At 40.1% G+C, this 20,448-nt stretch overlaps 1 protein-coding gene across 2 annotated transcripts in view; it reads right to left on the bottom strand.

The window, feature by feature from the left end:
• The window catches only part of LOC140364374 (ribosomal protein S6 kinase alpha-3), a 77,446-nt gene extending 56,998 nt beyond the window's left edge, over positions 1-20,448 (bottom strand). For both annotated transcript variants that reach the window (XM_072450476.1, XM_072450477.1), the window contains exons 1-2: positions 20,346-20,448; positions 13,090-13,140 (exon numbers count right to left, since the gene is read on the bottom strand). In XM_072450476.1, the coding sequence (XP_072306577.1) occupies positions 13,090-13,140; positions 20,346-20,405 (111 nt within the window). In that variant the 5' untranslated portion in view covers positions 20,406-20,448. The remainder of the gene's footprint in view (positions 1-13,089; positions 13,141-20,345) is intronic.

Below are 20,448 nucleotides of genomic sequence, written 5' to 3'. Positions count from 1 at the left end.
TTTACACAGAATTCACTTGAAATAAGAAATAATATTGACAACTAATCAGGAAAATATCAAAAAGCTGACAAAATATATAAGAAAATAACATTAATTTAAGCTTCTGGGTCTAAAATATGTTGTATTGTTGGAACTACTACATGAAGAAACATGTTAAATTTATTTGAATTATGACCAAAAAACCTGTCTGAACGCGTTCAAAGAATGAGTCGCAATTTTCCACAATTTCACGACTCTCCCCAATGACGGAATCCACAGGAGGTCAAAACAGAACTAGATGTGGACGCTGTTGCCAGAGAGAGTCAATAAACCGTCGGCCCGGTAACGTCCCGAGGATATAACCTTCCACATTAAACGCTGAGAATGTCACGTGATCATTTCCTTCCACAGTAACGTCTATGGAGAGGTTCATACTACTGGGATGTTTTTTTGGTTTTGGTTTTGATCAATGGCCGTAGTAATTGCATTGACCTTCTAAACTACAGACTAATTATGTTGTCTGAGGTGGAAAAGATCATTTGCGCGTTCCCTAAAGGTTAAAGTTGATATATTGGACTTCGAATGACGCGGCCTAGCTTCAAATGGTTTTATAAATGGTCTAGTTTGAACTGGATCTTGATTTCGGAAACGCAGAATAGCAAATCTCATCACAAGGCAAAAAAAAAGAAAAAAAATCAATAATTGAGACCTTTTTCAGCACAATTGGATGGATTTGAAACTGGGCCGGCGAGTTTGGTGCCGTTTCCAGTCACGTCATCTTCAATTTTAACGAAACGGCGGTCAAAACAGTCCAAACGCCCACTCTACCAAATATATTTCCAGGAATCTGTGCCGCAGATCTCCTCAGAATATTACATGATGCAGGACGGTACCATGGTGCGGTCAGATCGGTGGAGCGTGGTGACTTTGCTGGGTCAGTGTGGCATTTTCAATCACACTTTGGGAAAGCGTACGCCCGTCGTTTGAGATACCGTCAAACACTTTGGTCATCATTTCGGAAAGAACGTTTTATTCGCAATGGCCACGCTGAAATCCTGTGACGCTTTCGAAACATTTCCGGGAGCATCTGAGACAGGGCAGAGACAGGGCGGAGACAGGGCGGAGACAGGACGGAGACAGGACGGAGACAGGGCGGAGACAGGACGGAGACAGGGCGGAGACAGGACGGAGACAGGGCGGAGACAGGGCGGAGACAGGGCAGAGACAGGACGGAGACAGGACGGAGACAGGACGGAGACAGGGCGGAGACAGGACGGAGACAGGACGGAGACAGGGCGGAGACAGGGCGGAGACAGGGCGGAGACAGGGCGGAGACAGGACGGAGACAGGACGGAGACAGGGCGGAGACAGGGCGGAGACAGGGCGGAGACAGGGCAGAGACAGGGCGGAGACAGGACGGAGACAGGACGGAGACAGAACGGAGACAGAACGGAGACAGGGCAGAGACAGGGCAGAGACAGGACGGTGAAAATTATTTTACTGAACGATTCTCAAACAGCTGAAGTGAAGCTGTTCCAGAATCCAGGTGGAGCACATTTATTTATGGAAAAGAAAAATCTTTTTTTTTTTTTTTAAATCAAATACACTTTTACGAGTGATTTTCAAGCTCAATTTGAGTCATTAAACTTCTTTTCTCAGCTCATGGGATCAAATCTATGACCAGATAATGCTTATTTGATTATTAAATTAGTTGAAAATTAAAAAGTTATATTAAAACTTATGCTTAATCGATTAACGGAGAAATTAAAACTGCATAACTACAAAGAATCACACTTTAACAGCCCCATGGAGCCAGACAGGATGGTCACAGGTCCTTCTATTACATGAATTATTGCTGCATTTGTGGTTCTCAAGTAGCAACCATTCAAATTTAGTATTTGGGCAATAGTATTAGATAAGATTAACATTTATTAAGACTTATTTGCATTATCTGTACCGTTACTGGCCTTTAAAACATGCTCTTGAGTAACTTTACTTTGGCATTTTTGTGTTTTAGAACTTCAAATAATGTATAAAACCTGCACTGGATTTGAAGTAGAAATGCTGAAATGACTTAAAAAACAGTACAACCTCTGTCATTTCTATCTTTGATGTGACAAATCTGTAATTCTAAATTTGAAATGGCGTGTTTATGTGAGGCTTGACAGGAGTGGACCTCGTAAACAGGATTAATGAAGCACGAATGAAGCTAAACACAACTCCAGGCAGGTTTTTGATGAGGAAACGTTGATGTGACACGGTTAAACGCTCAAAAAACTTAATTTAGCATGACATATCAACTATAGATTATGATCTCTATGCATAATATTTAGTTTTTTCATGCAGCCGTAAAGTTGAGATTGGAGTCAAATACATGGCACACTGAGACGTAAGGAGAGGTTTCACAGTCTGTTGAATCGGAGTTCGACTGCGACGTTAACACCTGTGTAATATATTCATCCGCACACGCTACACCAAAACAAAGTGTTCAAGTGGTGCAAAACAGGACAAAAAACATGTGTGGGCAAAGAGCTTTAGATGAGACGCTAAGATTAAGACTTGCTAAATCATCTATAGCGCTTAACGATACATGAATTACAGAATATACTGCAGTTTGAAGGCAAAACTGTAATGTTTTAAGCGCCATGTCAGTTTAGTGCTGAATATGGATCAGAAGCACGTTTCTTTAGATAGTTTGACGTTTTTAAATGAAATTAACGCAAAAGATGAGTTAAGATGGGCTGTATTTGTCACTCAATGGGGAAATTCCAATGTTGCGATACAGATTAGGTACAAAAGTATAATAATGTAGAAACAGATAATGTAAAAAACTAAAACTCAGCAAAACTAAAAAAGAAAAAGAAAAAAAGGGACCGGACCATAACAGAAAATAAGAATAAAAAGATTGATTGGCCATTAATGTTCAAGTTTATCTAGTCTTGGCAACCGTTTTACCAAGACCAAGATAGTGACGTCAAAACTGCTAGACTTTTATCCAAACATGCCCCAAGAATGTTGTGGGAGTTTAGCAGTTCATAATTTATTCTCATCGCAAATGTTCATGCTTCAGGGTGTGTTTGACTTGATTTTAAAGGAGTTTTGAGCTTTTAAACATATTATAACCTTGTTTCCTTCTCAAAAACAAACCTGGAGTTCTGTTGGGTAAGTTGTCGCCCTTTGAGCCTCAGAAAAGTCTCCGTTTCAATTGTTGATGATTGTGACGTCATACGTAGAGCTCTAGAAGTCATGTTTTAAAGTCCATAAAACATCATCAATCAGCATGCTTGTAATATCATGTCGGGTAAGCTAGCTTTTGTTTATTTCCCCATAGTAATTCCCTCTGCTGCCAGTAAACGGTAAAGACAGTAAATCCTGACGGGAAAACAAAATGTTCAAGTCATTTCAAGATTTTTCACAAGAACATGTTTAAAAACGGGGCAGCACCTGATTTTCACGGTTTTGAAATGAGACAAAACAGGAACTAGTTTTTTGTTGTTGTTGCATGAAATAAAGTAAACTAGGTTAAGCCACAGCACACACGAGTAAAAGCATCTATTTCGGGTGAAAACGAGGCCACAGCTTTTTCTCTGCAACTATTTATAGAGCACTTTATTCTCCGAGAAGCAGGAGGTGCGCCGTTAGCATGCTAATGTCTGTTAGCTTTACCCGGGACAGTCGAACTGGGCTCAGGGGCCCGTGAAAAGTGAAAAGTGCTTCCAAAGTCATCGCAGTGAATATTTAGGACGCTGGAGAAGTGAGTGAGACACGTGGAGCGAGACACGTGGAGCGAGACACGTGGAGCGAGACACGTGGAGCGAGACACGTGGAGCGAGACACGTGGAGCGAGACACGTGGACACGAGGAGTGAGACACGAGGAGTGGGACACGAGGAGTGAGACACGAGGAGCTGCTGTGACGAGTTTGACATGAACCAAATCAGTTTTTCACATTTCAAATCAGGAAAAATGCAACCGCAATCTCAAGAATTGACCAAAAAATGTGGCAGATACTGGGACTAAAGCGGGACTAAAGCGGGACTAAAGCGAGACTAAAGCGGGACTAAAGCGGGACTGAACCGGGACTAAAGTGGGTCTAAACCGAGACTAAAGTGGGTCTAAACCAGGACTAAACCGAGACTAAAGTGGGTCTAAACGGGGACTAAACCGGGACTAAAGTGGGTCTAAACCGAGACTAAAGTGGGTCTAAACCAGGACTAAACCGAGACTAAAGTGGGTCTAAACGGGGACTAAACCGGGACTAAAGTGGGTCTAAACCAGGACTAAACAGAGACTAAAGTGGGTCTAAACCGAGACTAAAGTGGGTCTAAACCGAGACTAAAGTGGGTCTAAACCGGGACTAAACCGAGACTAAAGTGGGTCTAAACCGGGACTAAACCGAGACTAAAGTGGGTCTAAACTGGGACTAAAGTGGGACTAAACCGGGACTAAACCGGGACAAAGTTGATCCCGTTTGGCTCCACACCTTCACACAGTGGAGCGAGCGTCGAGCCCTGATTCTCGGGCTCGTCGCTGCAGGTCTGGACTCGTCGTTGCTCTGATGTAATGGGCTCCTCTGACACTCGATCCTCCGCTTTCTCCTGCATTTAAAAATCAATACTCCAGCTGCCGTCTCCACTGCAGCTCGCTCCAGGAAGCACCGGCGCTAACGCTCTGGCGGAGGGGCGGGGCAAACGGACCAGAAAGCACAAATATATATATACAGCACGCCGCTTCACACAGTTACAGATACAAAGGGCAATTGTTATCTTTTAATTGTTGCTGGATTACGGCGCGAGTAAACGTCACACTTTTCCACACATTTGTTTTGTGTGTGATCTGCTTTGTAAACTCAGACTTTATGAATGATAAAGGAAAGTTAAACAGGCAAAAAAGAACACTTTACCTTTAAGATGAGTATAGAAATAGTATGTTGAAAATCCTTGTCTTTTTCTTATTTTATCTATTGACAAATCCCACTTTAAGAAGGTCAAAGTGCACTCAAATCAAGCTAAATATGACTTCATTCAATCATGTTTTAACTCATTATATTATAGAAGATTGTAGATTGATGAAGATGAAGATTGTGCTTTTAATGTAGCCGTTTTTATCACAATAACTTTACTTTTGCATTCAGAAAGTTTGATTTCGTAAAGCAGATAATATACTATTGAAACAGTATTAGAATGAAAGAAAATGAAGGATTTACCTTCTGAAATAATGGTTAATTGTTGATGTTTCTTCTCACAATAACCGCACTAAAATCCCTAGGAACGCACTGAAATATATGGACTCAGGTATCGGCATCAGCCAAAAGCCCCGATATCGGTCACAGATCTCACACTCCGGTACAGAAAGGGTCAACTCTCCCGTCCCGTCAGTAACAGGAAGAGAACAGCAGCTCCGAGTCTTTCTGCTGCTGCATAAAAAACATCGATTGTCGTTTTTTTCCAGGATTTTGGGCGAGAGTGCAGCGAGCGAGAGCCAGGCGTGTTTTGTTTCATATCACAAAGCATGTCACCTACACTTCGCCTCTGGAACTGTGCCGACAAAGAGATAAGAAAGTTAAAAAGCGAGCGGATAAAAGAGCCACTTATGACGGCAATGTTAAACGTAGCTCATTATCCTTATCAATCACCATCGTCACGGCAATTTCCTGACAGCTTTTGGATGATAAATGAATCAAAGCCAGCAAACTACAGCAGTATATGAAGAGGTTTATATTATGTAACGACCAAGACAATGTTATATGAACTACAAGGCTTTAAAAAGGTTGGTTCTAATGCCATTTGAATGCTACAAACCAAAACCATGGAGAAAGTAAGATAAATGTGCATATGTGCTATTTTAAAAAGGGACATTAAATATGAACGAAGGCCGAGTCTCTGTAAAAATACGCTCTTTCATTTCTAGATATTTCCCGGACAGCGCGCTTTGGATATTGTGACGTATAGACAGTATCATTTTTACACAAATGCCACTCCGTGTTTAGCGCAAACTGCTTATCGCAATTCTTATTATTATGCGGTCACTTATCTACATTAACGTCAAAAGTTTTCAATAACAAATATCGACCAGACAGAAGCGCAAATTCCAACGAGTGAAGGTGGGAAGACGATCAACAAATACATAATACTGCGACTGTTGTAGACGATACGCCGAATTTGAATATCGAGTACGTCGTTCAAAACACAGAAAAAGAGCTGTTTAAATATGAAAATTGAGAAGAAAAAGTGATATTTTTTGCACTTTTGAGGCTAATTTAACGGTCATGTCACACTCGTCGCACACATAAACCTCAACATATATTAAAGTTGTGGCAAAACCTACGATTTGTGGGACTTTTCTGAACAAAACCAACGGCCAAACGTAGTAACCGTGTATTTCAAAAGGTGCTAAGGTTTTTAAATCGTGCCGCGCTGCTCTGCAAAGCGCACAAACATCACAAACACATCTCTTTCCTGTGAATGTTGCGATCGATAAAAGGTTCATTCGCAATCGAGGAGTCAGCAACTGGCGCTCGGAATGCACAGTGGAGTGTAATAGCGGACGTGAGTGCCTCGTACATACATCGCTAGTTTTCCTACGAACGCCGGGCTCGGTCTAATTGCTGACGGCGAGCGAGCGAGCGTGAGGGAGGATCTGACTCACGACTTTATTCACTTTGAACCGGTGATTATCCCGCGCCGAGTGGGCGGCTTTCTCTCTGCCGGAGCACACGTTTTACAATCTGCTCCACGACTCCATTCACACTCGAGGAAAACGTGGGCAAAACGACTAAAAACGTGCGGCGGATGCAGGATAAAAACACACACAATTAAACAGACAACTTCTAACGCGACATCACAAGCAAACGTGAAGCGACAATACGACAGACAATACCGCACGTTCAATACAATAGGACACGCTTAAAGTGCATGTAATAGGTACTAACGTTCTTTCTGATTATGACCTTGTTTGGCGAGATTGTCCCTGTAGTAAACATTGATCATAGTTTTGTATCAATCTGGCGGCAATTTGGGGAAGAAGAAAAAAAGATAAAAGTTGAAATTTACAGGAAAAGATGGAATCCCTCTGTGATGTCATCAATAGGCGACGTGCCACCCAAAAAAATCAGGGACAATTTAAACGCAAATTACACACTTTTCTGACAGTTAAATTTCATATTTTCACAACAAAATAAAAGGCGTTGTTGGTGTCATTACTTGTCAAATCATAACTGTTGTTTATAGGCCATAGGCTGTAGCCTGTATCGTTCAAGTTCGCTACACCTGTCACAAGACTAAAAAAATACTTCAAATATAAAATTATCATTGTACCATTAGCTCATGACCAAAAGTTCTCCACTCGGATCGCGCCAGTTTTTTTACGGCGATAACTTAAAGGCGGAACTATATTCTCAGCCTGATAGCGCAATATCCCTACGCCTGAATCATTCCGCCTCTGAATCAGCCAATCAGGTGAGAGTTACAACAACAACATAAAAGATGGCTGCTCCCGTGGACCGGCTTGTTGTCACTCGAGCCGATAGAAAACACTATGAAAATATGGATTACACGTGCATCACACACATTTCAGCGGTAGAAAAAGAACAAACACAGCCACTGACTGGTGACTTGTGCTCAGAAGTGGATAGAAATCGACGGAATAGACCGCGCGTTAGCGGCAGCTGTTTGTGTACACAATGATGACTTCGCCAAACAAAACTATCCTACGTCTTCTGTGGCTTCTTCGGACCGAAATCTTTCTAACATGCTATAGACGTTTCATTGACAAGAAACGAATTACTAGTGCTGAAAAGCAAAACAGTCGGTATGTGGGCAGCATGGCGAGGGTGAGAAGGTGAATCTACCACATCAACTCTGCCACCTTCTCCCAAACGACTGAGATCTACCACAGATGTAAAGACAAAATCATCTAAAAAGTCAAGCGATGTACTTCCTGCAGTTTGCATCATTTGCAGAAGGTTGATCGCTGTATCAAAGAGGCTCACAAGACAAAGAAAGATAAATTGGTCCAAGCTGAAACTTTAACTGCTGGTGAGTAGATTATATATTGATTCTTGCATGTGTGTTTTCTCTTGCTCGTGGTAAATAGGACTAATCACAGTGAAATAAGTTGGCCAAAATATACATAGAAAAGATAAGATAAGATAATCCTTTATTGTCCCACATGGGGACATTTCATTGATGCAACGCAGGAAGATCCAGAGGTAGATACAGAAGAAAAGAACAGACCACTATAGGAATATGTACCTAGTTTATGACATGTAGATGTAATGTACGTAAGACTGTATGATGATGTGAGTTGAATAAAAAGGCAATACAACTTTTGCGATTGTTTACTGATTGTGCTCACCCTTGATTGAAATTCTTTTACTTCTCCTTTACTAGGAAGTTTGGTCAAAGCAGCTGAATCAAGAGCAGAGGAATCCATCCTGATGTGTACCAGAGGTAAAGATTGTGTTGCCATTGAAGGCACCTCTATCACAAGAGGTGTTACAAAGAATACACAAGCTTTCTGACAAAGAAGACAAGTGATGAAAGGTAACATTTTGGTAATCAAATAAAATATATATATTTCCATATATTTAGATAAATTCATAATTTAATTGAAAATTATTGTAATGACTACACGATAATTTTAAAGACGTTTGAATCAAAGCAAATTTCTGTTTGTAGTGAGCTAGTATATTTCAATCACTGACCAATCACTGCATTTCCTTGCTTTATACAGGTGACCTAAAGTCTGGGAGTACGGCAGACATACAGCATTCTGTGACACTGTCATCCGGGCACGACTGATTGAAAATCAGGAAATCCTCAGAATGAAGAAGCTCTTGTCCCTGTTCCAGAAATTCATCAAAAAACACCCTGGTCATGGAAGTTACCGGTAATTAAATTATTCTTATCGTTTATGAAAGAAAACAATAGAAGATCGGATAAACATCACAGCTATGTTTATTCATGAAATTTCATTCAAGATCAGACCAATCCAGTTAGCTACAGGAGTCTACATATTTCCATTCATTTTGTTTATTTATACAGGGAAAACCCAGTGAGAAAAGTGGTTACCCTGTTAAAACACAACACAAAATAAACAACAAACATAGGATACTAAAACACAAATAAAATAATAATTCTAAAACTAAAACACAAATAAAATAGTAATCTATCAATACTTATGAATTTCTATTCCTTGTCTAATTTTTACAGATCCGATCTTCTGAAGAAGAGATTACAGCGAGACTTCCCACAGCTGAATTTTCACAAACCACCAAGAAGAAACCTGAGTGAAATGGTTTCCACGGAGACGACCGGACTTCTCCACCAGGATTTTTCAACTGAAACTGAGATGTCATGTAGTGATGGAGAAATGGTGCCAGAAAGTGGTAAAGATGCAGCACTGCGAGAGCTCTCAAGGACAGTTTACAGTGCAGGTGTATTACTGAAACAAGCGGTCAAGAGTGCCCCTAGTATGGATGAAACAAGCGGTCAAGAGTGCCCCTAGTATCACTGAAACAAGCGGTCAAAAGTGCCCCTAGTATGGATGAAACAAGCGGTCAAGAGTGCCCCTAGTATCACTGAAACAAGGGGTCCAAATTGCCCCTAGTATGGATGAAACAAGCGGTCAAGAGTGCCCCTAGTATCACTGAAACAAGCGGTCAAAAGTGCCCCTAGTATGGATGAAACAAGCGGTCAAGAGTGCCCCTAGTATCACTGAAACAAGCGGTCAAAAGTGCCCCTAGTATGGATGAAACAAGCGGTCAAGAGTGCCCCTAGTATCACTGAAACAAGGGGTCCAAATTGCCCCTAGTATGGATGAAACAAGCGGTCAAGAGTGCCCCTAGTATCACTGAAACAAGCTGTCAAAAGTGCCCCTAGTATGGATGAAACAAGCGGTCAAGAGTGCCCCTAGTATCACTGAAACAAGCGGTCAAAAGTGCCCCTAGTATGGATGAAACAAGCGGTCAAGAGTGCCCCTAGTATGGATGTAAATCTGCCTCCTACATCAGAGGATCTAAATGTTTCCTCTGTCAGAAAGATTGTGCCAGTTGAACTTTATAACTTACTAGCTTGGTGTGTAGGTGCTAGTGATAAATTGACATTGTCTAACATGGTAAATGTATCCGAGGAGGTTGATCTTTGTTTACTGTCAATTTGCCAAGATATATATTTGTCCTCAAAAGATAAAAATCAAACCAATTGTACTTACACATTTTGACATCAATCATACTTATATCATTCCTCTGTTTGTATGTATATCCTATTCTGCAGAAAGTTTGCCTTATACCAGATCGAAAGATACACATGTTAATTAGCCTGTTTATCACGATGTAAATACTGCTTTTATGATTGTAATTATTCATATTGTTCATATTGTAAATACATTACATAAAATTATATCCGTTCTATAGAATAAAACTTTTACCAATAGCCTATGTTTTCTTTCTTCAAATGGGCAACTGGTGTTGAAAGGGTTAAAATACTACTTTTAGATTATGTTTTTATAGTGTAGTATGAATCAAGACTAGAGAATTTGTAATTGTTGAAGCATTCAGTTGAATACTAAATGTGGAGTAAGAGTTTTCAAGTGCGTAACGATAACATGCAAAATTGTTAAAACTGTTTTTTTAACTTACGTTTGCACATAAACTAAAGCACCCAGAGTCTCACCACTTTACATCCCTCAAGAAAGTAGTTATGTATCTGAGAATCTGAATTTCTGAAGTAATCAATCAAAGAATGAAAAAAATAAGAAGGTATGAAGATGGGTGTACAGCCCAATTTGTCACATATTTGGGTAAACTGGCAACTTCGACACCTATTTTCTCAAATACTGGCAGAAATCATGCGGAGAACTTTTTCCCCCAGCTCAAGTACACCTTTGAGATTGGAAAACCACTTTTGAAAAGTAGTCTTGATGTGGTGGAGCGAAATTCATTTTCTAGCCACATTCTGAGTTACAGCCTATGGCCTATTATATTATATGGACTTTGGACACTTTTTTACAGTCTGGTTGCTAGGTAACAGTTGTGGAATTACCTCTACCCATGTCACAGCCACTGCTCAAAAGTAAGTACAGTGAGAAATATCACCAAAACTGTCAAACTGCGGAAAAATTTAAATAACCTTAAATATAATCATGTTCTCTATGTTTTAGGGAAATGTATGCACAAAATGTATTATTATCCTCATCATCCTCGTCATCCTCATCATCCTCATCATCATTATTTAAAAATATATAATTAACTTAATAATGGTCATTTTCAGGTTTTTTTTTCCCCAATATTCTCTGGCTTTTAACACCGCAACTGTGTTTTTATTCATTTTAATTTATCTTGTTTATTTCCTTTTATGGTTTTATGATTTTGTTCTTGTTTGACCGTTATTGTTTTCAAGACAAGTAAAATCAATCAGAGCACTTTGTTAAACCTTTTGTTGAGTGTTGTACGCTTTGTGGAAACAGTTCCGTTCATAAAATGTGCTGTGGAAATAAAGTGGATTTGAAGATGACTCAAAAGACGAACATTTGCCCTTCAGTTTGGACGTGCAGACGAAAACAAACGTTGCGCACACTGAACATCCAAGCTTCCCGTTACCTGGCGTATAAAAGGATCCATACGACGCTCTAGACTGCTGATCTAGACAAACGCTGGAAGCTTTCCCTTTTAGCTCAGGACAACCTCATCGCTTCCATGTCTCTGTCGCCGTCCAACAAAAGAAAAATGGACGTATTCTACTCCAGCTCAAGAGACTCAATGTTTTGTCTGGAATCATTCACAAAAAGGTCTGGAAAGGTCTAAAAGTGTTGATGATGAAGACTGAACTGTGCCGCTGTCCCAATGGGACTTTCTGGGTTAAATTAATCCAAAAATATACGACTTTCATCGACTTTATTATAACTGCTGTTCTTCAGAGGCCAGTTTGCTGCACTTTTGCACAGAGGTTTGGTCATTTTCATCGTGCAAAGGTCGAAATGCGCTGATAAACACACGCTGCGCATTCAAAAAGCACAATGGACGTCAAAGGTTCCGCCCACGTCACAGCCCAGGTTCAGAAGTGAAATGACTCATGCATTTTCACATAATCCTTTGGGTAAAAGTGTTTAAAATGACAGGGGTATGTGGTGACTCATGTCCACGAGGCGGGTGTTTTCAGTTAAAAAAAACATATTTATAACTTCAGCTAAATGTTTGAATAACGTTAGTTATTAAAAAGGAGGAGGGAGACTATTGTCCTGAGAGCTGCTACTCTCCTCAAACTGCCCTGACACTGGATCTGCTCCAGCTGAACTGCACTGAGACCTTTATGTGACATGTTCTATTATTATTGTGTTTAACTGCTCAAAAGGTAAAAGTAGTGTCCCTGTACTTTACTTGAGTACATTTTGCATTGGACACCATTGACTTTTACTTTACTACGTTTGAGGCAGATATCTGAACAGTCTACTCGTACTTACACTACCTTCACATCACGAGTTATTTAAGCACGTTCAGGGTAAAAAACGGCCAAAAGGTTTTGAGTTCAAGCCCCAGAACAAAAAATATACAAAAATATATACTTATTAAAATGGGGGGGGGAATCTGAAAAATTCCAGTCAAAAATCACAGAATTTAATGGTTCTGTGAGAATTATTATAATTTTTACTCCTAACGTACATTTTTAAAAACGGTATTTCAACTTTTCCTTCAGTAGATCCTTAAATGAGCATTTTTCTGCTCCAGTATCTGTACTTTTACTTAAGTAATGAACTTTAGTACATAGATCTTCCACCACTGCTGCTTCAGCTGCCCATCAGGGACAAACGATGCGATATTGATTCATTTGTGTTTCAGAAACAGATTTGAATGAAATAAAAGTACAAGTCTTGAGGTGTTTAGTCATCATAAACCTGATTAGCTTCAAGCAATCTTTCAAATTAAACTTTTGTGTAGAAAGTCTATGGGAAAAGGAATGGCAAGTGAACTTCTGGGACCAAGTGCAGAGCGGTCACTGTGAAATCTGCAGAACACGTGTTTGGGCCGATCTCTTTTCAAAGCAAAGCGCATCGCGCGAGTATCGATACATGGTCACACCAGGGTATATTCTCATGGCTGAGTGGGTTTACTCACCACCGAGTCGTCCTCTCCCACAGAGTCCTCCGCCGCCTCGTGATGCGGCTCCTGTGACACAAACAAACACAAACAAGGTCAAGAAAAAGGACGATGGCAGTTATTCTCCGTCTCTGCCGTTTCCAAACATGTAAAGTTCACAAAGCTGCGTTTATTTTGACCAATAACACAATAAAAAGCTCTGCCGCAGGTGCCGTTATGAAGAGAGCGTGTTATGTGGGCGCACGGTTACCAGATCCCACTTTAAAACTTTAAACTCACAGCTAGACGATACTGATACTATTGTGAATGAAGTTTTGAATACATGCGAACTGTAGTTGTTGGGTACATCGTTTATAATAAAATATGTATGAAAATGATGCAAAAAGAGGGAACGTTACTGTCAATTATTCCTGATGTTTTCTTGTTTTAACGACACTGATACTATTTTTTGGGTCAAATTACAGCTTCTTTTAAAATATGAAAACATTCCAAGTCACAATATTGGACAAGACTGTGATATGCAATATTAGATACGCAATATTATGACATAAACAATCATTTTAGTTATATATAAAACCAAAACATGTACATGCCTTAATTTAGTAGTCAAAACGTGTCAAAATAAAAACTCTACAGACAAAATTATGACTAAATCCAGACAAATTTTGGCCTTAAAATGTAATATTTTCTGTCAGACGCTGCAATATTGATGATTGCATTGGCCCAAACTGCCATGTTGATCCTTTATTATTCAGGACAAGAAGGACATCCATGAACTATTCTAAAACATGTGAGTTTGAGGTCATGTTTAAAAATACAAATCTTCAAACTTGGACTTGTTTGAAATTCAAGCCAGAATTAAAACTTTATGAAAACTGTTTCTAAGACATTTTACCTCAAAAGCAGTTCCTCAAAAACAGCAGAAAGAGGAAGAGGAAATGTTGTTTACACTTGAGAAAATGGAACAGGGTTTTGTCACGCTCCATTTAGTTTGTATTTATATTATTTTGTCAGGTTTTGCACATTATTGGACATAATCAGTACAACTTTTGTCTTTCCAAATACTATTATACTACTATATTAAACCTTGATCCAAACCAACAATCGATCAGGACTAACACAGGACTAAAGTGGGATTAGACCAGGACTATAAACAGGTATAGAACAGGATCTAATCTGGATTCAAAGGGGATTAAACTAAGACTAGACAAGGATTAGGGCAACAAAAACTAGGCAGTGATTGTTCAAGCCTCATTCACAGACTGTTTATGGTGCGTTCACGCAAACACCAGGACTGGGACTAAACCTGGAGGTAAACCTTCACCAGGCCAGGATTAAAGACTAAAACAAGTCAGGATTAAACTGGGCTCAAACCAGGACTGAACCAGGACTAAATCAGGACTGAACCAGGACTGAACCAGGACTGAACCAGGACTGAACCAGGACTGAACCAGGACTGAACCAGGACTGAACCAGGACTGAACCAGGATCAAACCAGGATCAAACCAGGATCAAACCAGGATCAAACCAGGATCAAACCAGGATCAAACCAGGTGTGAATGCAGCTTTTAGTTTAATCCTAATAGTTCTGCTTTAGTCCTGGTTTTAGTTTAATACTAGTCCTATGGTTTAGTCACAATATTTTAGAAAAGGGCCTAGTCCAAGTTGAGTGGTTCTTTGGCCCTGGTTTAACTTCTGCTTTAGTCCTGGCCCAGGACTAGGGTTTAATTTAGCCCCGCTCTAGGCCCCCGCTCTAGGCCCCCGCTCTAGGCCCCCGCTCTAGGCCCCCGCTCTAGGCCCCCGCTCTAGGCCCCCGCTCTAGGCCCCCGCTTTATCCTGTGTAAACCTTTTGTATACATTCCGTTGGCGTCTAAATCCCGTCTGACAGATTCTTGCTCCGTCGCCACAAACATCTGTAAAGTCGGGGGTTAAAGGTTGGAGGAAAAATGGCTGCCGTGCGATAAACACTGAGGAGCAGGTCTGAGCGTGTTTATAACTCTATGACTGGCAGCTCAAACAGGAAGTAGACGCACATGTAAGCGTCCTAATTCGTGTGATCAAGTCAGGTCCCGCCTGCTGCAGCTTTATCTGAGTCAAAGCAGTGAGAAACTAACCAGGAAGTGCCACTGATTAGAAGAAACTAAGAAGCAACACATGATTAAAAGGGGGAAAAGTGTAATGACTAAACTAATGATAAACATTAAACATTAAACAGAGTACATTCTGGTAATAAAAATAAATACATCAAAAATAGTGTACTGTACAAAAACAAGCCATTCTAAAGAGCACAAATCTTCGAGTCCGGCTTCTATAGTCCGGCTTCTATAGTCCGGCTTCTATAGTCCGGCTTCTATAGTCCGGCTTCTATAGTCCGGCTTCTATAGTCCGGCTTCTATAGTCCGGCTTCTATAGTCCGGCTTCTATAGTCCGGCTTCTATAGTCCGGCTTCTATAGTCCGGCTTCTATAGTCCGGCTTCTATAGTCCGGCTTCTATAGTCCGGCTTCTATAGTCCGGCTTCTATAGTCCGGCTTCTATAGTCCGGCTTCTAGTCCCAGTTAAGTCCCAGTTAAGTCCCAGTTAAGTCCCAGTTAAGTCCCAGTTAAGTCCCAGTTAAGTCCCATTTAAGTCCCAGTTAAGTCCCAGTTAAGTCCCAGTTAAGTCCCAGTTAAGTCCCAGTTAAGTCCCAGTTCTAGTCTAGTGCTGGTTTAGTTGTAGTTTAGTACTAGATAGTTTAATCCAGGTCAAGTCCTGGTTTAGTCCGCCTTTACTTGAGCTTGAGATAATTAATCAAGTGTTGATTTAAAATGCCTCCTCCAGCCCAACCTACTAGAATAATAATAAATACAGGCCGGACTCGCTTTAACACACAAAGGAGCAAAATGAAACTATTAACAATCTTAATCGTCCAATATGCTCAATATACTTCATAAACATTTAAATGAAGTTATTTGTTCAGCTGCGCAAATTATGTGCAATATTAGATGGGTTAGATTAGGCTACGATGGCTTTGTTCTGATTTATAGTTTTCTTATAATGTAAAAAAAAGTGCTATGGTAAATCAACTTTATATTATGAACAAAGACGTAATGAAGTTAGCTTAGCACCCAGCTAGCTGAGTGTTAGCGCCTCTACTTCCTGTCCAATTGTCTAAAATGGATAAAGCCTTAAAGAGCACACAGTGGACGTAAACTGAATGTAAACCGTGTCAAAGACTTTATAAATGAGGTGAATACTTCCCTGACAGACACTTCTGTGTTTATAACGGGAGGCGTTTGTGGCTAATGCCAAGGCTAATGCTAATTTTGAGGCGTAATAAATATCTAAAAAAACAAACAAATTCAAATGACAAAGTAAATCATATAAACAAAAACGAGCAGGTGGTCTTAACTTTCACATTTAATTGGTTGTTTCTTTATATGTTATAAGTTTTAATAAAAGTCAGCATTATCTGTGCGCAGCAGCAGTTGGCGAACAGAGCTCACTAAATCAGAATCACTCTTAATAAACTATTTGTTCATTATGAATCAAGTCTTTGTTCATGCTCTGGTGAGGCTAATTATGGTGTAGTTTACCCAAAACATAAAGGCTTCTCAAATAACACACGCTGCAGATGGAACAATATTCTTGTGCGGCTGAAAGAATCATTGTAACTTGTTTATTTTCCGTCTGAAGGAAATTATGCGACTGCTGAAGTTGTTGTTTTTTATTAATCCACGAGGAGGTTCAAACAGAGAGTGAAGAGAGATTTTTATAGAGCAGCGGCATTACATTTAAATCAATGAAGTAATAAAGCCATTATTGTTTTAATAAGTCAATTCTCAAGTCGAATATTTTGTCGATTGAGACTTTTTTTCACATTTTAACCAAGTTAAGGTTGAAATATGGTGACTGCAGGCTGCAAGAGCGATAATATCTACAGATAAAGTGTATTATTCATGTTTGTTTTGCCATTTTGATGACATAATACACATGATGCTGCTGTACGTCTCGAAAAACAGCTTTGTGTATGTGTTTACAAGACTGCGAGGTCCAGTTAACAACTAGCAAAACACGATTACAATTGTTTTTAAAATCGACCTGTCAGGGAATATTCCTCAGCGTGGCATTAAACCTAAACTAGACTAGAACAGAACTGAAACAAGACTAAACCAGGATCAAGCAGACGTGAACACAGCTTTAATCTACAAGAAACCAGAGTATTATTACATTATTCTAGCCCAAGTTCAAATGAGGAGAGGGAAAGGTTGTGACGTGAAGGGCATCTGACGTAATTAATAATGCAGTCATGCCAGACGTGTGTTTGCAGTGGGATCTGCTGAGGTGGTCTCCAGGAAAAAACGCTCGCCGCTCCGTTCTCGCAGAACACACGGCCCTATTTAAAGTCGGAGCCCATTAGCGTTTATTATGGTAAAGTTATACAGCTCTTCCCAACCTCGCCGCACCCAGAGCACTTTAGATCAAAGCCCCGCCCGCTCTCTGGCTGCACTCAAGAGCGCGCGCGGCTACAGGGGGCGGGGCAGCTGGGAGTGCACTGCCCGAGGACACAGGGGCAAGTGCACGAGCCTTCTACTTACGGATGAGAGCTCAGAGGCCTTTTGAACGCAACGAAAAGACGATAGACGAGACGATATTTCAAGTACAATATTCAGACGATATTTTCACAAAGCATCAGAAAAGTGCTCAAATGTGCCCGTAAACGTGAATACACCACTGAATTAACCAAAACCAAAATCACTTTATGTCTTTGTTTCTGTTTAATTTATTACTGATTAGCTCTGTTTGCAGTATTTTTATTTTTTTTCTAATTCTGTACATCTCCAAGCAAACAATGATTGGTATTTTATCCTTTTTTGTAACTTATAGTGTTTTAACTGAACACAATAGAATTAGCATTGCATAAATAAAGCATGGACTCAAACACAGAAAACTCAAACAATTGAACATGAACATGACTAAAAATATGCCTCTGCAACATTGATATTGTCAATTTTTCCATATTTTCAACTTCACTGACACTAAAACTAGTAGATCGAAGTATTGTTACAGAAAGAAATAACAAACTGGACTTTTATGGCACTACACCCATAATTAATCCCTTTCCTTATCATTGGAATTGACTTTGATTGAATTTTATTATCCATTTACAACTGCACATTGCTTTTCCATTTTTCACACCTTCAGGAGAAAGAATACAATGTTGTTTGTACATTAAATGGTTTTACTTGCCAAGGTCGGGTTCAAGTCCAAGCTAAGACGAGTTGCAGAACGTTCCCTCTCATTCTGCAGCATGTCACGTATGTTAATGAGGCAACAACCAATCAGTGCTTCGATTTGGAACACGTTTGTAGGGCTGTCGTTGCCGACTACTAAGGAAATATTTGGTCGTCTGCTTAAATGGGTGCGGTAAAAGCATTCAAAACTATGCAAAAACCACTAAAGATACAGAAATATTGTATTATAGTATTATATGTATACGTTAAGAGATACTTAGATTATACTAAACGCGTAATTCACTCCAAAATCTGCAGCCAATTCACTCCTAAACCCAATTAATCGACCACTTATTTGACTGTAATCCTTTCCACAACAATTTCAGCACATTTTGTGACTGCGGTTCATGTAAATTTGACCGATTTGCCAATAGCGGCGTCCTCGCTCCGCTGCCGCAAGGATCGAGCTAACGTGAACCGGTGTCGAGCGTTTACGATCTAAAACTTGGACGCGAGACCTGCAAATTATGTCAAATGATGTCAAGAACTATAACAACTTGTACTTGTGCGCCGGTGTTTACATACTTTACTCGATTTGTGACTGCAGCAGAGCAGAAAGATTAAACGTTAGCGGTGGCTGCGATTATTCCGGATACAATGTCCTCTGCGGGGAACAAAATACCCTCTTCATTGGGCCTCGCTATGTAGATAATCTGTTTACCCAATAGTTAGATCTGCGCAAACATGTTCAGAAACGCATAGGAGTCTCACTAGTTCAGCAGCTCGTATTTCAAGACGACAAAGTGCACGATTCTGTAAAAATAAAGTCCTTGGTGGTCATTACCAAATGGCACGGACCACGTTGCACACTACACGGCTGATGTGCTAATGCACTAGCCTGCTAATGGGGAAATAAATGAGTTAAGAGCCATTAAATATGACAAGTGTGAGTGCAAACAAATAATAACAGCAAACAGTAGGATTTGACTGTATAAAACTCAAATAATAAGCCTGGACTGGATTAGAACTTTGAAATTGGCGTTAAGTCTCTGCACTTCATTATCCTCCTTAAACAATAGCCCTGCATAAATGGTAAAATAAGTTGAATCTACATTACTTTGTTAACATTAAACTTGTATAGCCGCCTCAGGTCAGTTAAGGGTTAAAAATAAGTTATTTTACTAATTAATTGGTCTAGAAATAACTATTCATCCCATTTCTGTGGATTTACTCTATTCTGACACAACTGAAGCTAAAATCATGATACTTGAGGTTATTTCTGACGTTTTCTATGTCATTTTACTACAGTTTACCACATGATTACTAAATTAGTTGGCGATTATATTAATAATCACATAGTTGCAAGTAGGGTTGCAACTAACAATTACTTTAGTCGTCAGAGATTAATCTTCAAATTAGTCAAACAAAGATTTCTGAATCACACTGAGACTTTTTAAACACACTTTCAACCACATGAAGGTCAAACTGTGTTGACTCAAAGCTCATAGATGGAGAATATTTACAAATATTCATGAAAAATAAAGACTTTTCTTCATTTCATAATGCCACCGCCTTAAAATGTCTGTTTGTTCAAATAACGATTCTTAAAGTCACGATTAGTTGACAAATCACTGCAGCTCAAATTGCAATTAATCAATTAACTCGTTTTAGCCCCAAATAAGTCAACTTGAAGCTCAATCACTTCTTTTCACCACTGTTTGTCTTCTTTTCTGCAGTTTAACCTAAATCACAACTCTTCTTTTAACACTGAAGCAAACGCAGAAGAAACACGAGCCCAATGAGCCTGATGCAATACGTAAATCTGTATAATTACGTGCTAAAAGTTAAGTTTTTACGTGCTAATTATGCTATAAACAAGTCACATTTGTGCAGAAGCTAATCACACTAATGGTGCCACTTCCGTAACGCACGCGGGACCAAATCTGCTGAATCAAATAAGTTGCTGCATTAATGACATGACGCGCTGAACTAGTGGAGCGCGGACGCGTGACGTGCGGCTCCCGGGACCGGAGCTTCTGACAGCCGCCCCGGGGGGAACTCACCTCTCCGCCGGTGCCCACGGGCATCTTCTGCCACGGGTCCGCCAACTGCGCGAGCGGCATCTTCGGTCCCTCTGCTCGACTTTCACCGTCTTCCTGCCGCCGT

The sequence above is a fragment of the Eucyclogobius newberryi genome, unplaced genomic scaffold (assembly GCF_026437365.1).
Source record: "Eucyclogobius newberryi isolate DKJ021-1_F unplaced genomic scaffold, fEucNew1.0.hap1 SCAF_18, whole genome shotgun sequence".
Classification (NCBI taxonomy): domain Eukaryota; kingdom Metazoa; phylum Chordata; class Actinopteri; order Gobiiformes; family Gobiidae; genus Eucyclogobius; species Eucyclogobius newberryi.
Note: the sequence above shows the minus strand (reverse complement) of the source record. Positions and strands in the feature narration are given on the sequence as shown.